This window comes from Bubalus bubalis, chromosome 17, assembly GCF_019923935.1.
Source record: "Bubalus bubalis isolate 160015118507 breed Murrah chromosome 17, NDDB_SH_1, whole genome shotgun sequence".
NCBI classification, from domain to species: Eukaryota; Metazoa; Chordata; class Mammalia; order Artiodactyla; family Bovidae; genus Bubalus; species Bubalus bubalis.
In genome coordinates, this window is record NC_059173.1 from 6,479,030 (window position 1) to 6,499,468 (window position 20,439).

At 49.2% G+C, this 20,439-nt stretch overlaps 2 protein-coding genes across 4 annotated transcripts in view; one reads left to right on the forward strand and one right to left on the reverse strand.

The window, feature by feature from the left end:
- TFIP11 (tuftelin interacting protein 11) overlaps nt 1-3,332 on the forward strand; it is a 16,275-nt gene extending 12,943 nt beyond the window's left edge. For all 3 annotated transcript variants that reach the window (XM_006055568.4, XM_006055569.4, XM_044930002.2), the window contains 5 exons: nt 167-335; nt 638-881; nt 1,213-1,355; nt 1,699-1,864; nt 2,927-3,332. In XM_006055568.4, coding sequence (XP_006055630.1) covers nt 167-335; nt 638-881; nt 1,213-1,355; nt 1,699-1,864; nt 2,927-3,282 — 1,078 coding nt within the window. In that variant the 3' untranslated portion in view covers nt 3,283-3,332. The remainder of the gene's footprint in view (nt 1-166; nt 336-637; nt 882-1,212; nt 1,356-1,698; nt 1,865-2,926) is intronic.
- Nucleotides 1,463-20,439, reverse strand: part of SRRD (SRR1 domain containing) — a 25,097-nt gene continuing 6,120 nt past the window's right edge. Inside the window, exons 2-8 of the mRNA XM_006055566.4 lie at nt 7,267-7,307; nt 5,648-5,907; nt 5,471-5,569; nt 4,356-4,510; nt 3,954-3,999; nt 2,968-3,609; nt 1,463-2,119 (exon numbers count right to left, since the gene is read on the reverse strand). Of these exons, the coding sequence (XP_006055628.4) occupies nt 3,391-3,609; nt 3,954-3,999; nt 4,356-4,510; nt 5,471-5,569; nt 5,648-5,907; nt 7,267-7,307 (820 nt within the window). The 3' untranslated portion in view covers nt 1,463-2,119; nt 2,968-3,390. The remainder of the gene's footprint in view (nt 2,120-2,967; nt 3,610-3,953; nt 4,000-4,355; nt 4,511-5,470; nt 5,570-5,647; nt 5,908-7,266; nt 7,308-20,439) is intronic.

Here is a 20,439-nt window from a genome sequence, read left to right on the forward strand (position 1 = left end):
CAGAGGTGGGGGCGGGGGGGCCCCCTGGGTAGTGGGACCAGCTAGGTGTAACCAGCCCACCACCCACCTGCCTGCAGGCTGATCTGGGAGGTCTGGATGCCGTTTGTCCTGGGTAGTGGGACCAGCCGGGTGTAACGCGCCCCCCCCCCCCGCCCCCCGCCCGCAGGCTGATCTGGGAGGTCTGGATGCCATTTGTCCGGAGCATCGTGGCGCAGTGGCAGCCGAGGAACTGTGACCCGATGGTGGACTTCCTGGACAGCTGGGCGCCCCTCATCCCTGTGTGGGTGCTGGACAACATCCTGGAGCAGCTCATCTTCCCCAAGCTGCAGAAGGAGGTGGGCCCTCGTGGGGATGAGGGGCCGGGGCTTGGGGAGCAGTTGTCTTCAGTGGCTGTCACATGAGCTCCAGCCTCGAAGCTGTTCCTCAAAGCCCCCTTGTAGGGAATTCATTTACTTGGTTTCTTCAATGACTTAGAATTGTACTGTTTCTGAGACTTAATACAAATAGTGTAGGTATATTGGTGGGTGAATAAATGTAATGGAGACTGTGGCCCCCCACACCCTTGCTCAGCCAGGAGGGCATTGTCTGCCCGCCCCACAGGCTGCATGAACTCAGGCTCCTTGCGCTCCCCCTGCAGGTGGAGAGCTGGAACCCGCTGACAGACACCGTGCCCATCCACTCGTGGGTCCACCCGTGGCTGCCACTCATGCAGGCGCGCCTGGAGCCGCTCTACTCCCCCATCCGCAGCAAGCTGGCCAGCGCTCTGCAGAAGTGGCATCCCAGCGACTCCTCGGCCAAGCTCATTCTCCAGCCCTGGAAAGATGTCTTCACCCCCGGCTCCTGGGAGGCCTTCATGGTCAAGAACATTGTGCCAAAGCTGGGTAAGGAGCTGGGGAAACACACCCGCAGCACAGCCACGTCCAGACTTGTCCCCTGAGAGGTGCCCGGAGCCCAAGTGTACCCGGGCCTTTCTGCCTCGTCCGGGTCAGCCTCCGTCTGCCTCCTGAGCTCTGGTTTGGGCCTCTGGTGACAGGGCAGCCACAGGGGTCCTCAAACTTTTGTCCCACTGGATTCTAAACTTAGAGCTAGCTCTGGGTTAGGGAAGGAAACGGTTTTTAAGAATTGTCACGTCAAGAGCTTAAACTCGACCTTTAACATCAGGTTGAAGGCGGACACAGTGGCTGTGCCTGAGAGGCTGGGTTTCTCTTCCAGGGATGTGCCTCGGGGAGCTGGTCATCAACCCCCACCAGCAGCACATGGATGCCTTCTACTGGGTCATCGACTGGGAAGGGATGGTCTCTGTTTCCAGCCTGGTGGGCCTTCTCGAAAAGCACTTCTTCCCCAAGTGGCTGCAGGTGAGCCCCGCGTCAGCTTGTGGGGTGCGGGGGGGACAGCAGGAGCCACTCAAGCCGGGGACAGCTGGGGTGACGGGTCACACAAGAAGGAACTACACAGGCAGGACCACAGTGCGCACCCTTTATTGAACGCTTGCCACACGGGGGCCCGAGGGTGGGGGTGGGAGGCCCAGGCGCAGAGTCCACGTGCAGGGCCCTTCACTGTCGAGCTGACCCCATTCAGCCCCTGAAGCCCTGCAAGCGTCACCGGCTTGCAGACCGGGACCCAGACGAGCAGGTGGATGCTGTGCTCCCGCTCGCCACTGCGGTGGGCCCTGGCGTCTCACCTGCCTCCTCTGGGCAGGTGCTGTGCTCCTGGCTGAGCAACAGCCCCAATTATGAGGAGATCACCAAGTGGTACCTGGGCTGGAAGTCCATGTTCTCGGACCAAGTGCTGGCGCACCCGTCTGTCAAGGACAAGTTCAACGAGGCTCTGGATATCATGAACAGGGCGGTGTCCTCCAATGTCGGTGAGTGAGGGCCCCACACTGAGTCAGAGTTCACACCTGGGGCTCCAGGACACAGACTCGTCTCAGCCCCTCCACGTAGTTACTCAGCCTGCAGCTGCCCCCCGTCTCCTGCGGCTGAGAGGAGCGCTGTCCCTGAACGAGGCTCGCGTGAGCCGGGTCCACCTCGTCACCCCTGTGCTGGCGGCTCCTCAGTGCGTCTGCCGGGCCGGAGCTGGGTGGCCCCTCTTAACACTTGGAGTTAACCCGTCGTCCCTCCTGTAAAACAGGAGCGAAGCCCCACTTCCGGGTCTCCGTAAGGACCCAGGGCGCCGGGTTAGTGTTTGTGGACTGCGCTCAGTATAGGTGGTGTCTCCGGTGTCAGGAGGCGGCAGCTGACTGTTCAGTTACCACCTTCCCCTGGGTAATACTCAGCTCTCGGGAGGTCCCGATGCCTGGTGGGTCTGGGGGCCCCCTCAGCCAGCCCCGAGTTAGAGTGCGCCCACCTCGCAAAGCAAAGCCACCAGAGCACCTGGTCTAACCGTCTTTCACAGACAAGGCCACAGAGTGGCAGCTGGGACTGGACTTTCTCTTCAGTTCTCTCTGCTTAGCTTATTACAGGATGGCACAGGCCCTGTACTGTGTCTAGTGAGGTGAACGTGTGTCTGACCTCTGCTCACCCAGGCCTCCCGGGGACACTGGTGGGCATCTCTCTTCTCATACCCCAGACCTCCTCCTCGGCCACCCTGACCGCGAAGTCTCCCCTCTGGACCCCTCAGTTACCACTGGGCATTTGGGGACCCTTCAACACCTGTGTTTCAACCCCCCAGATACATCTATTGATCGTCTTGGCCTTATGTTTCAGGGATCTGAAAGCTGCCTTTGGGGACATGTGGGGTGAAAGCCCTAGCAAGTGGGGAACAGAGGCTCATTGACTGTAAGGGTTGTTGAGTGTTTAATAACCTCTGGTCATTAGGCATGAACCAGAAATTCTAACGTGGCTGCAGCCAGCTGTCCACCCCACCCCCACCCCTGCCCAGGTCGTGGGTGGGCCCCCACCCCTGACCCCGCCCCTGTGCCTCACAGGTGCCTACATGCAGCCTGGCGCGCGCGAGCACATTGCCTACCTCACGCACACGGAACGGAGGAAGGACTTCCAGTACGAGGCCATGCAGGAACGGCGCGAGGCTGAGAACATGGCCCAGCGGGGCATCGGCGTGGCTGCCAGCGCCGTGCCCATGAACTTTAAGGACCTCATCGAGACCAAGGCCGAGGAGCACAACATCGTCTTCATGCCGGTCATCGGGAAGCGGCACGAGGGCAAGCAGCTGTACACCTTCGGCCGCATTGTCATCTACATCGACCGTGGCGTGGTGTTCGTGCAGGGCGAGAAGACCTGGGTGCCCACCTCGCTGCAGAGCCTCATCGACATGGCCAAGTAGGCCGTGCACCTGCTGGGGGCGCGCTGGGGAATAAACTGCGTCTTACAGCAAGCTGACGTCCTCCCTGCTCGGTGAGAGGGCGCCTGCAGTCCCTATGCCACGGGCCCCTCACAGCGAGCTCAGGTCAGCGCAGGGAGGCTCTGTCTTCTTCCTGATGATCTCGAGGTCCTCACAGTCCTGGTAATCTGGCTCTTCCCGAAACGCCCAAGTGTCCGTGGGGAGCTGCGTTAGCTTTTGTACAGGAAACCAGTGGATAGAGGTGTCATTAAATACGTCCATGTACCTTGGGGTCTGAGGGAACGCCAGCTCCTCCAGGCCTGTCAGAATCTGAGCAGAAAGATGCAAAAGTGAAACAAGCCTCACAGGCCCAGTAAGCCCCACCCTCCCGGGTTAGAGTCCTGGTCTACTCATCACTCCAACGTTACTAAGGAATAAGGTATTTTTAGTACTTAGTGCAATGAGTTGGAGTCCCCAAGGACAGTGCATAAGTTGGATCAGATACTGAGAACAGAGGAAATTAAGAAAAAATGAGATGCACTCAAACATAGCTTTCTGGACCACAGACCCTAACAAGCACCCACCGCTACAGGTGAAGGTGGGATTCTCCACAGTAACAGAGACAGTGCAGCTTCCCAGGCTGTCCACCCCAGCCCCTCCACTCAGGCAGATACCTTTGCAACATATGGGTAATGTTTATGCAGAATCCTCGTCAACAACCTAGAAACCAAAATTGTTGAAAACGTGATTAGGCAGTATGAGACCAGGTTCATTGCCCTTACGACACAGAAAGGCAAGATGACTTAATGGGGGTGTGCGTAAATGCCCCCATCACTGCTCGTCTCATTAGGGAGAAGCGACAGTGCGTGTGAAGCAGGCCAAGGATACTGTGTTAGTTGTAAGAAATGACTGTTTTCCCCCATTTAGAAAAGCCGTCTCTGCCACCCTAAGGGAAGGGAGAAATTATTTGCAGAGACACCCTGCTTCCCAGCGTGACCCAGACTGACATCTCACAGCCCAGCCCTCTGTCCAGGGGGCACTTGAGGACTGGGTTCACCCTGGCACCCCCCGCTCACCTCTCCTCGAGCCCCCCGAAGCTGTTGCCGATGATGACCACCTTGGAAAGGGCATCCACCGACCAGTTCCTCCACAGCAGGTTGTTGTAGAGCGCTGTCCCGCAGTGCGGCATGTAGAAGACGGTGGGTTCCCCGCACACGCTGCGCTTCCCTTCCTGGGGTCCAACATGCATGGGGTGAGCACGCGTCTTACAGCAAGGTGGGGGGGGGGGGCAGTCCTAGCCAGCCACGCTCAGCGCCAGAAGATGAGTGCAGTGGTGTGCGTGCGCTCACCCCACGACACAGCCGCGCCCAGTCCGCCGTGCGCCTCCGGCCTGCACACGTTCCCCGTCCCCACGGTTAACGCAGCTGAGAGGATGGGAGGCGGAGGGGGTGGCGACCTCAAACACCAAGGGAGAGACTCTCCTGCACTGCCCTGCATGCCGGTGCCGGCAACAGCTACAGATTTACACGAGACGAAATCGGGACATCCGGAAACCCAGAAAACGCACGTCTGCTGAACACACGTGTCCCGTGAGCATGGACGGCTCTCTTCACTGAGGCAGGGGCAGGGCCCTCGGGAACTGTGTCCCGTGTCACTCTGCAGCTCCCCATCGTGACTTGGGCCTTTTCAAACATTACCTTGGGGTCCCGCCACCCCCTCTGGAAAGCCTTCTTTCTGGAGGTCTCAGAGATCCCCACTACTTGAGGATTCAGCCACAACTCAGCTGGGGGCTGGGCTTCGGCCTCCCGCCCCCGGAACGGGCACCTCCCGGCAGAAGGGCCTCATGAGGTGCAGACACTGCACCCTCTTCCTCCTCGTGCAGCGACATGCCCACCACTGAGCACAGCGGGCACACAGCCCTCAGGAGGTGCAGAGACCGCGTCCTCCTCCCCTCGTGCAGCAACACGCCCACCACTGAGCACAGCGGGCACACAGCCCTCAGGAGGTGCAGAGACCGCGTCCTCCTCCCCTCGTGCAGCAACACGCCCACCACTGAGCACAGCGGGCACACAGCCCTCAGGAGGACCGGGCAAACCACACACAGTGCCGCCACCTACAAGACAGCACAGGTCCATGTGGGAGTGGCACGCCAACCCTGTGTGAGAGGCCCCGCGCGCCCCTAACCACGTACCTCATTCTCCCCGAGAACCACCACGCCCAGGGCGTTGAGAACCGTGATTTCTAGTCGACTAAACAGAGGGTCGTACACCCAGCAGTGACTCCTGGGAATCTGCAGAGGGCGACAAGTGGCTCAGTCAACGTGCGCACGAGACCGAGGAGGGGGCGGTAAGGGAGGACACAGACTCACCTGGCACCGCTCCAGAAGGAGGAGCAAAAACGCCAGCTGGCTTCTAGCTATGACGCAGCTGGCGAAGTTCCCGACGCCGTAACACACACACTTGAAGCAGCAGGTCCCTGGGACCAGGGTCTCTTCCGGGATGGAGCCAGGGGCCGCATCTGCCTCCACCGGGGGGGCGTCGAGATGCAGGTGTCCCAGAGCTTCCGAGAGAGACCCCTCGGGGGCCCTCACCTGTTCCAGGTGTTTCCGGAGACACCCGGTGATGGTTTCTGAAAGAGCAGGCCCTGCACAGTCAGAGGGCATGCTGTGACCCAGGAACTAACTAAACCATCCATGGCCTGGGGAGCAGGGCGCGGAAGCCTTCACTCCCCAGAGAAGGGGCTGCCGGCCTCCTGCTGGCCACACGTGGGGCGTGCAGTGGCGCCCACCCCAAGCTGACAGTGGCCGGCGCCTGGGTACCCACAGCCTCAACTAAGGGAATTCTTCAAGCAAAAGTCAGGTTCACCCACGGCCACGATGTCCATCTAATGCTTGTGTTAACTCGGATGAGTTTAGTAAGAGGTAACCAGTACATGCAATTGTGGTCTGAAATACTACTTTTGTAATAAAAGAAGAACTGAAGAGCAGAGCTCTCAAAATGATCTTGAGTAAGAACATTTAACATGTAAAAAATTTTAAAAAAGGCTGGGGCATCTAGAGACTAAGGTAAAATTAATCGTTTCACTGGGTGGTGAGTCCTTGTATCTCCTTTTCTGTCACTGGTACTGAATTTAGTATAACAGACTGTATGCAGAACGAAACAAAAAGCAAACAGCCGTATATCTATTCCCGTTAATAAGATACCAACGTTGACTCATCAGCAAAGACACCTTGAAATAAGACCCAGGCCACAGAAGGTTACATAGACAGCTGGCTCTCCGCATCCACGCTGCTCAAAGAATCAGTGAACGCCTTCTGGAAAACAACCAGAAAGCGGATAGCAAGTTGACCACTTCCACCTCTGGAAATACACACTAAGAACATTAGCTTAGATTTGGTAAAAAGCTTTATGCTTGAAAAATTATGTGCACTGGGACCTCCCTAGTGGTCCAGTGGTTAGGGCTCTGCACGTCCAGTGCCGGGCGCACAAGTCTGATCACTGATTACTTTAAAAAAATAAAATAAAGATTATGTATAATAAACACAAAAGTCCCTCCATAAAGACTATAACTATGGTATACTTGTGTTATCACCCATCATGTTTAGGAAGAGATTGTAACAGCCATGTAAGGTCAGGGAAGAGAGCAGGATAAATGTAAATTTCAACAACACAATGACAGCTGACATCCACTGCTCCGGTGCAGCAAGCAAGCACCGCCGTGAGCACTTCAGGAAGTACTTCATTTATACAGTTACACTACAGAATATGTACGTTTCCATGTCCATTCCACAGATACAGAAGCCAAGGACCAGGGTTAATGCAGGAGGACACACAGTTGTAAGGGGGGTTGGAGTCAGCATTAGAACCCAGCACAGACACCCCGCCATGAAGCAGACGTCACCCAGTGGGGGCTGGATCCCCTGCTTTGCCCACCGTCAGGCCCTCCTCCCACCCCAGCCGCCTCCAGCCCAAGCCCCATGGCACCCACCTAGTGCTGAGCTCCAGAAGTCAGAGATAACCAGGTCCTCCCTGTTGAGAAAAAAAGTGGCGTGGTCACCTCTTGCCCTTTTCAGGGCTCCCTAACAGGGACTCCCTCCTGACCGGGATGATCAGGAGGTGGGGAGGGGGCACACGCTCCGACGCAGAGTCCACCCCGGATCCTGGGGCAGGGTGCCCGGGGGACACGGCCAGAGTGGAGCCGCTGGGGCCCAGAGAGGGCGGGGGAGAGGGCCTCCCGGAGGAGGCCCCCAATTCACAGGGACACGTCTGGGTCTCGGCACACGGGGCCAGCTCCACAAACAGTGGCTAAACTTGGAGAGTTAGCCTCTCCACACTTCTGTGTCCTCACCTCTACAACGGGGTGAGAACTGCACCCATCACAGAGGGTTACGGCAGGGATGAAATGGGGAACACCCAGCACGGTGCCTTGTACAGAGCAGGCCTCAATCCGCGGCCTTTGTTGCTACGGATAACCCCAAGGTGAAAGTACAAGAAGGGGCAAAACCAAGTGTCGAGGCTTTCTCTAAAGTCAACTGTTTCCCACAAACCAGAGCAAAACACAGTCGATCGTTAAATGAACTTAATGGATTCTCCAATCAAAAGACACAGAGTGGCTGAATGGATTGACCAGCATCCATCTATGTGCTGCCGACAAGAGGATCATTTCTGACATAAGGGCACAGAGTGAAAACGGGAGGGACAGGAGAAGATATCCCATGCAAATACAAACCAGAGGAAAGTGGGAGGAGCTATACTTCCGTTAGAAAAAATAGAGTTTAAAACAGGGATATAACAAGACTTCATGGGCTGCAGCAAAAGCTATTCTGAGAGGGATGTTCACAGCCAGAAACCTCAAGAAACAGAGTCCCAAACAACTTTACACCTTGAGGAACTAGAAAAAGAACAAAGTAGAAGGAAAGAAGGACCAGAGCAGATGTGAAGGAAATACAGATTAAAAAGACAATTGCAGGCTTCCCTGGTGGCTCAGTGGTAAAGAACCCGCCTGCTGATGCAGGAGACACAGGTTCCATCCCTGATCCAGGAAGATCCCATGTGCCGTGGAGCAACTCCAGGACTGAACCTGTGATCCAGGGCCCTCAGGCCGCAAGTCCTGAGCCCGCACGCCCGAAAGCCTGTGCTCCAGCACAGGAGAAGCCACTGCAGGGAAGAGGCCTGCACACCACACCCGGAGAGCAGCCCCGCTCTCCGCCAGCTAGAGAAAAGCCCAAGCAGCAAAGGGACCCATCACAGCCGATATGTACATAATAAAACTATTTTTAAAAAAGACAATAGAGAAGATCAGTAAAACTAAGAGCTGGTTCTTTGAAAGGATAAACAAAATTGACAAACCATTAGCTAGACTCACCAAAAAAAAGGCTCAAATAAAAATCAGAAATGAAAGAGGATACATTACAGCTGGTACCACAGAAATATACAAAATCATAAGAGACTACTATGAACAGTTAAATGCCAACAAATTGGATTATCCAGAAGAAATGGATAGATGCCTAGAAATATTTTTCGAAGACTTAATTATGAAGAAACAGAAAATCTGAACAGACTGATTACTAGTAAGGAAGGTGAAAGTGAAAGTGAAGTCGCTCAGTCGTGTCCGACTGCGACCCCGTGGACTGTGGCCCGCCAGGCTCCTCCGTCCATGGGATTCTCCAGGCAAGAATACTGGAGTGGGTTGCCATTTCCTTCTCAAAGGAAGTTGAATCAGTAATTAAAAACCTCCCAACCAAAAGAAGGCCAGGACCAGTTAGATTGACTGGTGAATTCTACCAGACATTCAAAGAAGAATTGATAGGGATCCTTCTCAAACCCTTCCAAAAATACAGAAGGGAACACTCCAAACTCACTTCACGAGGCCAGCGTAACCCTGATACCATAATCAGACAAGGATGCCGTAAGGAAAGGAAATCACAGGCCAACACCCCGATGAACGCAGACACAAAAATGCTCATCAAAAACATGATGAGACCGAACTCAGCAACACATTACAAGGAGCGTACACCATGATTAACTGGGGTTTATGCCAGGAACACAAAGCCAACGTAATAATACAGCACATTACCAAAACGAGGGATAAACCCTATGACCATCTCCACAGATGCAGAAAGAGCGTTCGACAAAATCCAGCCTCCACTAAGATGATAACTATCAACAGAGCAGGCGTAGATGGAACAGAACTTAATAAAGGCTATAGACAGACGGCGTTTTCACCAGAGAGAAAAGCGGAAAAGCGCCTTTATGACGAAGAATGCGCTGGGTATATTTTAAACAGTCTTCTCTTCCTTCTGCCAGAGGCACCAGGTGATTTTCCCTGGCTCTTCACCATAAGATCCTGGTGGGGTTCCTGGAGGTAGGGGCCAGGGAAGTTTGGGGGTTCCCCTCGGACGGCAGCCCCAGGAGTCTCTGAGACTCACACACTAGTCCTCACTCAGCCAGAAGCAACTCATCGGAACGGTCCCTGAAGTGCTTCCACCAGCTTGTGGCTCTGGTGGCTTCCGCTCCTGAAGTGGGGCAGCTCTCCCAGGCAACAGGAGAACCCTGCAGCTGTTCAGAGGGACCTCTGACCTCTGATGCTTGCTCAGTGGCAGCTCTGTGTCTGTCCTCTGACTCCAAAAGACGGCCTTGCCCTTCCAGAGAAACGACCTCGTGCAAGGCTGCACTGACTGCCCCCTCTCCTCGTGCTCATGCTTCTGGCGCCTCTCATCACAACAGTGGCAGGAGGGCCTCGCCAGTGGTCCAGCGGCTAAGAACCCACCCGCCAATGCAGGGGACTTGGCGTTGGATCCCTGGTCTGGGAAGATCCAACACGCCGCAGGGCAGCTAGCCCGCCCACCGCCACCAGAGAGTAGCCCCCGCAGCAACGAGGTCCCAGTGCGGCCAAAAATAAATATTACAACAAAAACAATAGTGGCAGGAGATGAAATAAAAGCGCATGTGTACAACGCATCAGCAGAAACTATGTCTCTGAAAAAAAGCACGTTTGGAACGGAAATAAAAGGAGAAATGAAACAGTGATGGCTAAAAGACTGAGAACATTCTCAGACACTGAAAAATATCACTTTAACTCAAGGTCCTCTGGACCCTCAGGTGAAAAAGGAGAGAGAGGTCCCAGAAGAGGTGGTGGGCCACGAGGCATGCCAGGCCCAATAGCTCCTCCAGCTCCAAAAAGTGACTGAAGATCAACTGGCTTTCCGGGAATCGAGGATTCCCAGGACCAAAGGGGGCTTTAAGGAAGGGCCCTTTTAAGATCGGGTGCGTTGGGCGGGACACCCCGTGCTACCATCTCACTAAAGGCCCTTCACCTCCGGACAAGCCATCAGCAAGGCTGACTCCAAGATGCCACAGTGGCTCCTCCAAAGGCCCCGTGTGCTGCGCGGTACCCGGCTTCCACACGGCCTCCTCTCCTGGTTGCGGGTGCCGTCCGGGCCTCTGCTCCCATCCAGTATCCCGCCATCACCACAGCCCCTCGCACCCTGGGCTGGGCTGCCTCCTGCGCCGCCCCTACAAGGCCTCAGAGCAGCCCCGAGCCCTCTGCCACCCACTCCTCTGGTATTCCCCTGACCCTGATGTAACCCCCGGGTTCTGGGAGAAACTCCATGGGCAGCGACTATACATGCATTCTTTACATCGGAAATACTAGGCTCAGGACTCCCTTGGTGGTCCAGTGAAAGATTCTGCCTTGCAATGCACGGGATTTGGGTTCAATCCCTGGTCCAGGAACTAAGACCCCACGCGCCTCAGGGGGAACTAAGCCCGCTCAAAACAACTACTGAGCTCGTGCTCAGACCGCACAGCACGAGAGCGCCCACACGACACAGAGCAAAAGGCAGCCAAATAAATACATGAATGTTAAAAAAAAAAAAAGCCGCAAAGCAAGCAAGCAAACAAACCACTAAGTCTCAACTGGAGACAGAGACACTGGAAAAGAAAATCTGTTCATTCATTCATTCAACCTGCATGGGTTCATTTGTGTACCTTCTGGAACTGGACTTAATAGCCATTAAGAGAACTACTGTCCCTGGCCTTACAGAACTGTCTCTGAAAGACACAGATGGGAAAACAGGCAATTATACAACACAGCAGAGCTGCATGGGAGGAAGAACAGGGCTCTACAGTGTGCAAAGGAGATCAAGATTTTTAAATTCCTTAGAATTTTAAGCGACTTGCTTAGTTTACCTTCTTGTTGTCTTATTCTCCAAAGTGTAGCACATCTTTTTCAAGTTTTATAGTGAGATCAGGTGGAGCTGGGGCAGTCCATTCAACACATTTAAACCAGATATAAGAAAAAGAAACAACAATAACCTGGTTTCCTTAAATTAACTGTCCATTGAAAGCAGTAATATTTTGATCATAAAAAGTGTTAACATTTTATTATTCTAAAAAGTTCTTTATATTTCATGCTTCAAATATCCAGCATAGATCATGGAGAGAAAGAAATATTTCAGTAGAGCTGGAGACATTAAGGCAACCATACATTTTAAAAATTGAAAAAAATGAGAAAGGAAAAATCTTGCGATTCCACGTTATTTTTTAAATATCTATTAATAAACAGATTACACTCTCACAACTGTCCTCTCCTTCAGGAATTAGCACACAGCCCTGGGACTCACAGTGCTAAGGCTCTTGCAGGGTTCTAAACAGCGTGCCTGTGTGTTTCACCACTTCCACTCTCTCCCCATAAGACGGGCGTCGTAACCCCTACCACGCAGGGTCACTGTGAGGGTCTCATAAGATACTGCGTCTATGAAGATGCTCTGCAAAACCATAAGGTGCTTTGAACACATTAAAAGAAAAACCAAAAGCCATATATGACAAACCCACAGCTAACATTATTCTCAACAGTGTAGAACTGAAAGCCTTTCCTCTATGATCAGGAACAAGACAAGGGTGCCCACTCATTCTAACCACTTTTATTCAACAAGGTGCTGGAAGCCTTAGCCGAACCAGTTAGGCAAGAAAAAGAAAAAGAATCCCAGTTGGAAAGCAAGAAGTAAAATTGTCACTATCTGCACATGACATCGCACTACAGACAAGAAACCCTGCAAGACTCTAAAAGAGCCGTCAGAACGAACCAACAAACTCCGCAATGCGGCAGCAGACAAAACTCAACACCCTGAACTACGCTGCATCTCCACACACTAAGAACGACCTGGGGCTTCCCAGGGGGCGCTAGTGACAAAGGATCTACCTGCCAGTGCAGGACATCTAAGAGACGTGGGTTCCATCCCTGGGTTGGGAAGATCCCCTGGAGGAGGGCATGGCATCCCACTCCAGTATTCTCGCCTGGGGAATCCCATGGACAGGGGAGCCTGGCAGGCTATGGTCCACGGGGTCGCAGAGAGTCGGACCCGACTGAAGTGACAGCAAAGCACAGAATGATGAGCTGTCAGAAACAGAAAGTGAGAAGCAACCGTGGGGAGGATGAGGGTGACGGAGCAGCAGGATGGGAAGCTCACCTTCTCCCACAAATACATCAAAAATACACGTCGAACGATTCTCGCAGAATATCTAACGAACGCTGGCAGAAGACTTCAGAGTGCGGAAAGGGCAACCACGCAAATCTCCATGCAACTGGGTAGAACAAAAGATAAAAAAATTCCCGCACCCTGGGAAGCCCCCCTGCACCGGCCTGGAGATCTGTCAGAGCCTCGGGGAAGAACGCGGCAGCCGGCCTGCGGCAGCCAGAGCAAACAGAGGGCTACATGGGCAGTCAGTGCCGCTGCCCTGCGCCTGAGACACGGGCCTGGCACGGGTCCAGGCTGGGTGCCGGGACGTGGGCTTTGAGATCAAACCTAGGGAGGACTGGGGTTGGCTGTGTGGGAACAGCTGGGATGGGGCTGGAATCGGGGGCACCCACAGCTAAGGGTGTGCCAGGCCACGTCGTGGGGGGCTGCATAAGGGGAGAGGCAGGTCCCCCCAGTCCATTGTAGCTTTTTCCCTTATGTGCATACTCACAAAAAGCCAACTGAGAGAAAACACCAATATAAAAGACTTATGGAATAATACAAAGCATGCATAATAGGGATTTCAGAAGGGGAAGAAAGAGAAAAGGGGATCAAAAATGTATTTCAAGAGATTATGGCTGAGAACTTCACAAACCTACAGAAGGAAGCAGATATCCAGGTACAGGAAGGAATCGATGCCATGTTTCCTGCACCACAGGCAGATTCTTTACTGATGAGCCACCAGGGAAGCCCCAAGACATACTGTAATTAAAAAAATGGCAAAAGTGAAAGATAGCTAAAGAGAAATTCTACAGGCAGCAAGAGAAAAACTGGCGGCTCAGTGATAAAGAACCTGCCTGCCAATGTAAGAGACATGAGTTTGATCCCTGGGTCAGGAAGATCCCCTGGAGGAGGAAATGGCAACCCACTCCAGTGTTCTTGCCCAGGAAATCCCATGGACAGAGAAGCCTGGTGGGCTACGGTCCATAGGGTCACAGAGACTAGGACATGACTCAGCAACTAAACAACACATTTTAAGGGAACCCCTGCTCCCCCCAACAAGGCCATCAGACAGTTTCTCTACAGAAATGTTACCGGCCAGAAATCTATCTTACAGTGGTAAGATAGGCTCAAAGTCCTAAAAGGGAAAGATCTGTAACCGAGGATCGTCCATCCAGCAAGATTATCACTTAGAATAGACAGAGAATTTCTTAAATAAGCAAAAACTAAAAAAATACAGCAATACTCAACCTATCCTAAAGGAAATGTTAATAAAGAGGAAATCACAATTGGAAAGTAAATCACATCAATAAGCCAGTAAATAGACTTCTAAAAAAATCTAAAAATCTTCTGTGACTGTGATAACCACAGAGAGTGGAGCATGAACATGAAGATATAAAAGAGGCAATCAAAACCGTAAGACGTGGGGAAGGAGAGTAAGAACATAGATTATTTCCCCCTATAATGTGTTGGAGCCTGTATGATTGATTACCAGTCTAAGACAAGCAAATACAGGAAGGGGTTCACATACTTGAAAAACAGGGTAACCACAAATCAAAAGCATACAACAGAGTCACAAGAACCAAAAAGAAGAGAACATAAACAAGAGGGAAGAAAACCACCAAACCACAAAAAAGAAAAAGGGACAAAGAAGAAACATAAAATCAAAGGGAAAACAAGATTTAAAATGGCAGTAAATATATATCTATCGATAATTGCCTTAAATGTCAATGGACTAAATGCTGCAATTAAAAGACACACAGTGGCAGACTGGATTAAAAAAAAACAAAAAAACAAAAAACAAGAGCCTACAATACACTGGTCACAAAAGACCCACTTTAGGGCAAAGGACACATACAGATGGAAAGGGGGGATAGAAAAAGACATTTCATGCAAAAGGAAGTGACAAGAAAGCAGGGGTTGCAATACTAATATCAGACAAAATAGACTTTACAACAAAGGAGATAAAGAAAGATAAAGAAGGACACTATATGATGATACAAGGACCAACAGAAGAAGATCTTACACTCATCAACATGCGCACACCTAACACACGGGGGCACCCACACACAGAACAAACACTAACAGACATAAAGGGTTAGAAACTGACAGAAATCCTGAAAAGTCGGAGAGGTTAGCACCCCACTCACATCAATAAAGTAACAGATACGAAATGATACAAAAAGAACAGTTAAGACTTAATGGGTATTTTTAGAACCTTACATCCAAAAAAATACCCAGAATACACACTTTTCAATTGCACATGGAACATTCTCTAGGATTCACCACCTACTAGGGTACAAAACAAGCCTCAACAAATTTAAGAGCATGGAAATTATCTCAAGCATCTTTCCTGACCAAAACGGCATGAAACCAGGAATTAATCACAGAAAAAGAAATGAGAAAAAAACCACATGATTACACGAGGACTAAGCAACAACCTGCTAAAAAACTAGTGGGTCAGCAGTGAAATCAAAGAGGAGATTAAGAAAGACTTTTGACAAATGGAAATGAAAGCACAAAATCTATGTGATGCGGGAAAAGCAGTTTAGAGGAAAGTTCACAGCAATGCAGGCCTTCCTCAAAAAACAAGAAAAATTTCAAATAAAGAACCTAATTTATCACTTAAGAGAATTAGAAAAAGAACAAACAAAACCTAAAACCAGAGGGAACAAAGTAATAAATGTCAGAGAGGAAATAAACAAGAGAGATTAGAAAACATAGATAAACTCAGTAAAATCAGAAACTAGTTCTGTGAAAGGATAAACGCAATTGACAAAACTCGAGCCAGGCTCACCAAGATGGAGAGTGACACCCCAAATCAACAAACAAGAAATGGAAAAGGAGACACGACAGAAACACAGAGCAGAGCACCAGGAACAATTACGAGCCAGCACAGCTGACAGCCTGGAAGAAATGGCTAAGTCTCTAAAAACACACAGCCCATCAAAACTGAATCAGGAAGAAATCCTCTGATCACCAGAAGTGAAATACAGTCTGTAATTTAAAAACTCCCTACAAAGAAAAGTCCAGGACCAGAGGGCTTCAAAGGTAAATTGTACCAAACATGAGAAGAAGAACTGATACCAACCCTTAAGTGAAGTGAAAGTGAAGTGAAAGTCGCTCAGTCGTGTCCGACTCTCTGCAACTCCAGGGACTATACAGTCGACCATGGCATTCTCCAGGCCAGAACACTGAAGTGGGCAGCCTTTCCCTTCCCCAGGGGATCTTCCCAACCCAGGGATGGAAACCAGGTCTCCCGTACTGCAGGCAGATTCTTTACCAGCTGAGCCCCCAAGGAAGCCCGATCCTTCTCAAACTCTTCCCAAAAAAATGGAGAGGAAGCAGCACTCCCAAAGACATTCTATGAAACAATCATTACCCTGATACGAAAACCAGACAGAAACATCACGAAAAAGAAAAGAAAATTATAGGCCAATATTTTTGATGAATATAGATGCAAAAATTCTCAACAAAATATTAACTGAATCCAATAACGCATAAAAAGATTACACACTGCATCCAAGTGAGATTCATCCCAAGTTCACAAAGATGGCCCAATATATGCAAAATCAATCAATGGGATAAACTAAAGACTAAAACACGTTATCATCATCTATTAGATACAGAAAAAGCATTTGAAAAAGCATTTGACAAAATTCAATATCCTTTCATGATTTTTTTTTTAAAGCTCTTTCTAAAGTGGATATAGAGGGAAACATCTCAGGATAATGAAAGCTATTTATGGCAAGTGAAAGTGTTAATCGCTCAGTCCTGTCTGACTCTCTGTGATCCCATGGACTGTAGCCCACCAGGCTCCTCTGTCCATGGAATTCTCCAGGCAAGAATACTGGAGTGGGTTGCCATGACCTCCTCCAGGGATTGAACCCATGTCTCTAATGTCCTCTGCATTGGCAGGTGGATTCTTTACCATGAGTGCCACCTGGGGAACCCATTTATGACAAACCCAAAGGCAACATGATATTAACTGGTGAAAAGCTGAAAGCGTTCCCCTTAATATCTGGAAGAAGATAAGGATGCCCACTCTCACCTCTTCTTTTATAGTATTGGCAGTGCTAGCCACAGCAATCAAATAAGGAAAAGAAACAAAAGATATTCAAATTGGGATGGAAGAAATAAAATTGTCATTATATGCAGATAATACAATACTATATATAGAAAACACTAAAGACGTCACACAAAAACTACTAGAACTGATAAATTCAGCACAGCAGCAAGAAATTGACTGCATTTCTTTACACAAAAAATATCATAAAGGGAATGAAGGAAAAAAAAAAAAAACAACCTCTTAAAATCACATCCTCGCCCCCTCCCCCCACCACCAAAATAAAATACTTTGGAGTAAACCTGACCAAGGAAGTGAAACACACACTGAGAACTATAAAACATTAATAAAGGAAATTCAAGATGACTCATGTCCCATGCTCTTGGATTGGAAGAATATTATTAAAATGTCCATACCACCCGAAGTAATACACAGATTTAATGTGATCCCTATCAAGTTACCCATGACCTTTTTTCACATAACTAGAACAAATAATCTGAAAATTTAAACAGAATCATAAAAGATCCAGAATTGCCAAAGTAATCCAGAAGAAAAAGAACAAAGCTGGAGGCACAACCCTCCCAGACGTCAGATAACGCTACAAAGCTATGGTGATCAAACCAGTGCGGCACTGGCCCAAACCAGACATACGGATCAACGGAACAGAACAGACAGCCCAGAGATACAGCCACACGTCTGTGGTAAATCAGTACTTCACAGAGGAGGCAATGATACACAATGGGAAAAAGACCGCTTCTTCAGCAAGTGGTGTGGGGAAAGCCAGACAACCTCACGTAAATCAGTGATGTTGGAACACACCATCTCACCATACACAAAAAGAAACCCAAAATGGACTAAAGACTTAAATATAATGCATGGCACCATAAAAGTCCTAGAAGATATCATAGGCAAGATATTCTCTGACATAAGTTATACCAATGTTTTCTTAGGTCAATTTCTCAAGGCAACAGAAATAAAAAATAAATGAAGTGAAGTAAAGTGAAAGTCGCTAAGTCATGTCTGACTCTTTGAGACCCCAGGGACTACACAGTCCACAGAACTCTCCAGGCTGGAACACTGGAGTGGGCAGCCTTTCCCTTCTCCAGGGGGTCTTCTCAGCCCAGCAGCTGAAGGCGGGTCTCCCGCGCTGCAGGCAGTCTTCACCAGCTGAGCCACAAGCGAAGCCCTAAATGGGATCTAATCAAATTAAAAACTCAAGCTTCTGCACAGCAAAGGAAACCACAAACAAACGAAAAGGCAACCTAAGGAATGGGATAAAATATCTGTGAACAACGCAACTGACAAGGGTTTAATTTACAAAATACATAAGGACCTCACAAAACAACAAAACACGAAACAACCAACTGAAAAATGGGCATAAGACCTAAACAGACATTTTTTCAAAGAAGAAATACAGATGGCCAATAGGCACGTGAGAAGACGCTCATCACAGCTAATTACCAGAGAAGTGCACATCAAAACTACACTGAGCTATCTATCCCCTCACATCCATCAGAATGGCTTTAAAAGTCTACCGATACCAAATGCTGGAGAATGGCATGGAGAAAGGGGAGTCCTCCCGCACTGCTGGTGGGAATATAAGTTGGTGCAGCCACGCGGAAAACACTTACGGAGGTTCCTCAGAAAACTTAAAATAGAATAACCATATGATACGGCAATTCCACTCCTGGGCATATATCCGAACAAAGCTATAGTTTAAAAAGATACACGCAAACCTATATTCATAGCAGCACTATTCACAACAGCCAAGACATGGGAGCAACCTATGCGTTAATTGACAGATGAATAAAGAAGGGGTGTGTGGGTGTGTGTGTGTGTGTGTGTGTGTGTGTGTGATGGAATACTACTCAGCCATAAAAAAGACACCATTTGCAGCAACATAGCTGGAAGCAATAGATTACCATACTAAGTGAAGTAAGTCAGAAACAGAAAGACCATATGGTATCAATTCTATGTGGAATCTAAAATATGACACAAATGAACTTGCCTATGAATCCAAATCAGACTCATGGAGACAAAGAACAGGCTGCCACTGCTGCTAAGTTGCTTCAGTCGTGTCCGACCCTGTGCGACCCCATAGACAGCCCACCAGGCTCCCCCATCCCTGGGATTCTCCAGGCAAGAACACTGGAGTGGGTTGCCATTTACTTCTCCAATGCATGAAAGGGAAAAGTGAAAGTGAAGTCGCTGAGTCTTGTCCGACTCTTAGCGACCCCATGGACTGTGGCCCACCAGGCTCCTCCGTCCATGAGATTTTCTAGGCGAGAGTGCTGGAGTGGGGTGCCATTGCTTTCTCCAAGAGGACAGGCTGGTGGCCCCCAGAGCAGAGCGGGGAGAGGGCTGGCGTGGGAGGTGGGTCAGCAGATGACACTTCCATGTAGAGAAGGGATAAACCACACGGCCCTACTGTACAGCAGAGAGCTACAGCCAATATCCCGTGAGAAACCACAACAAAAAGAACATATAAAAAAGAATGCATATGTTAATATATGATAAATGAATCACTTTGCTGTACAACAGAAATTAACACAATTTAAATCAACTCACTTCAATAAAAAATACTGATCAGAAAAAAAAAGAAACAACCTCATGTACAACTGCATCAAAAAGATTTTTATAACTAAAAAAGAATAAAATACCTAAGAATAAATGTAACCAAGCAAGTGAAAGACTCACATACTGAAAAAGACAAGATACTAAAGAAAGAAAACTGAAGAAGACACAAAACAGTGGAAACATATTTCCTGATCATGGATTGCAATTAATGTTGTTAAAATGCCCATATTACCTGAAGAAATTTACAGATTCAATGCAATCCTCATCAAAATTCCCATGGCATTTTTAATGAAACGGGACAAACAATTCTAAAATTTGTATGGAACCACAAAAGACCCCAAATAGCCAAAGCAATCTTGAGAAAGAACAACAAAGCTAGAGCTACCATGCCCTCTGATTTCAAATCTATCACAAAGCTATAGTAATTAAAACAGTATAGTTTTGGTTTAAAAACAGACACACAGATCAGTGGAACAGAACAGAGCCTAGAAATAAATCCACTCCATCTATGGTCAGTTAATTTACAACAAAGGAGCCAAGAATGCAAAATGGAAAAGACAGTCTCTTCAATAAATTGCATTTGGAAAAACTGACATCCACATTAAAAAAAAAGAAGAATAAAACTAGACCACTATCTTACACCATACACAAAGCTTAACTCAAAATGGATTTAGACTTAAATATAAGACTTGAGATCAGGACTTCCTTGGTGGTCTAGCTGCTAAGACTCCACACTCACAATGCAGGGGGCATGGGTCTGACGCCTGGCCGGCGCACTAGATATCACATGCTGCGATTAAAAGATGGAGCACGCCGCAACTAAGAACCGGTGCGGCCAGACAAACAAAACTGCGTATACCTTTAGAAAGACTGGAAACCATAAAACTCCTGGAAGAAAACACAGGCAGTAAACGTGACACAAGTATTGGTGATGCTTGTTTGTTTCTATTTATTAAAAATTTTTTGGTGATGATATTTTAAATCTAACACCTAAAGTACAGATAACAACAGCAAAAATAAACAAGTGGAACTACATCAAACTAAAAAGCCTCTGCATGGC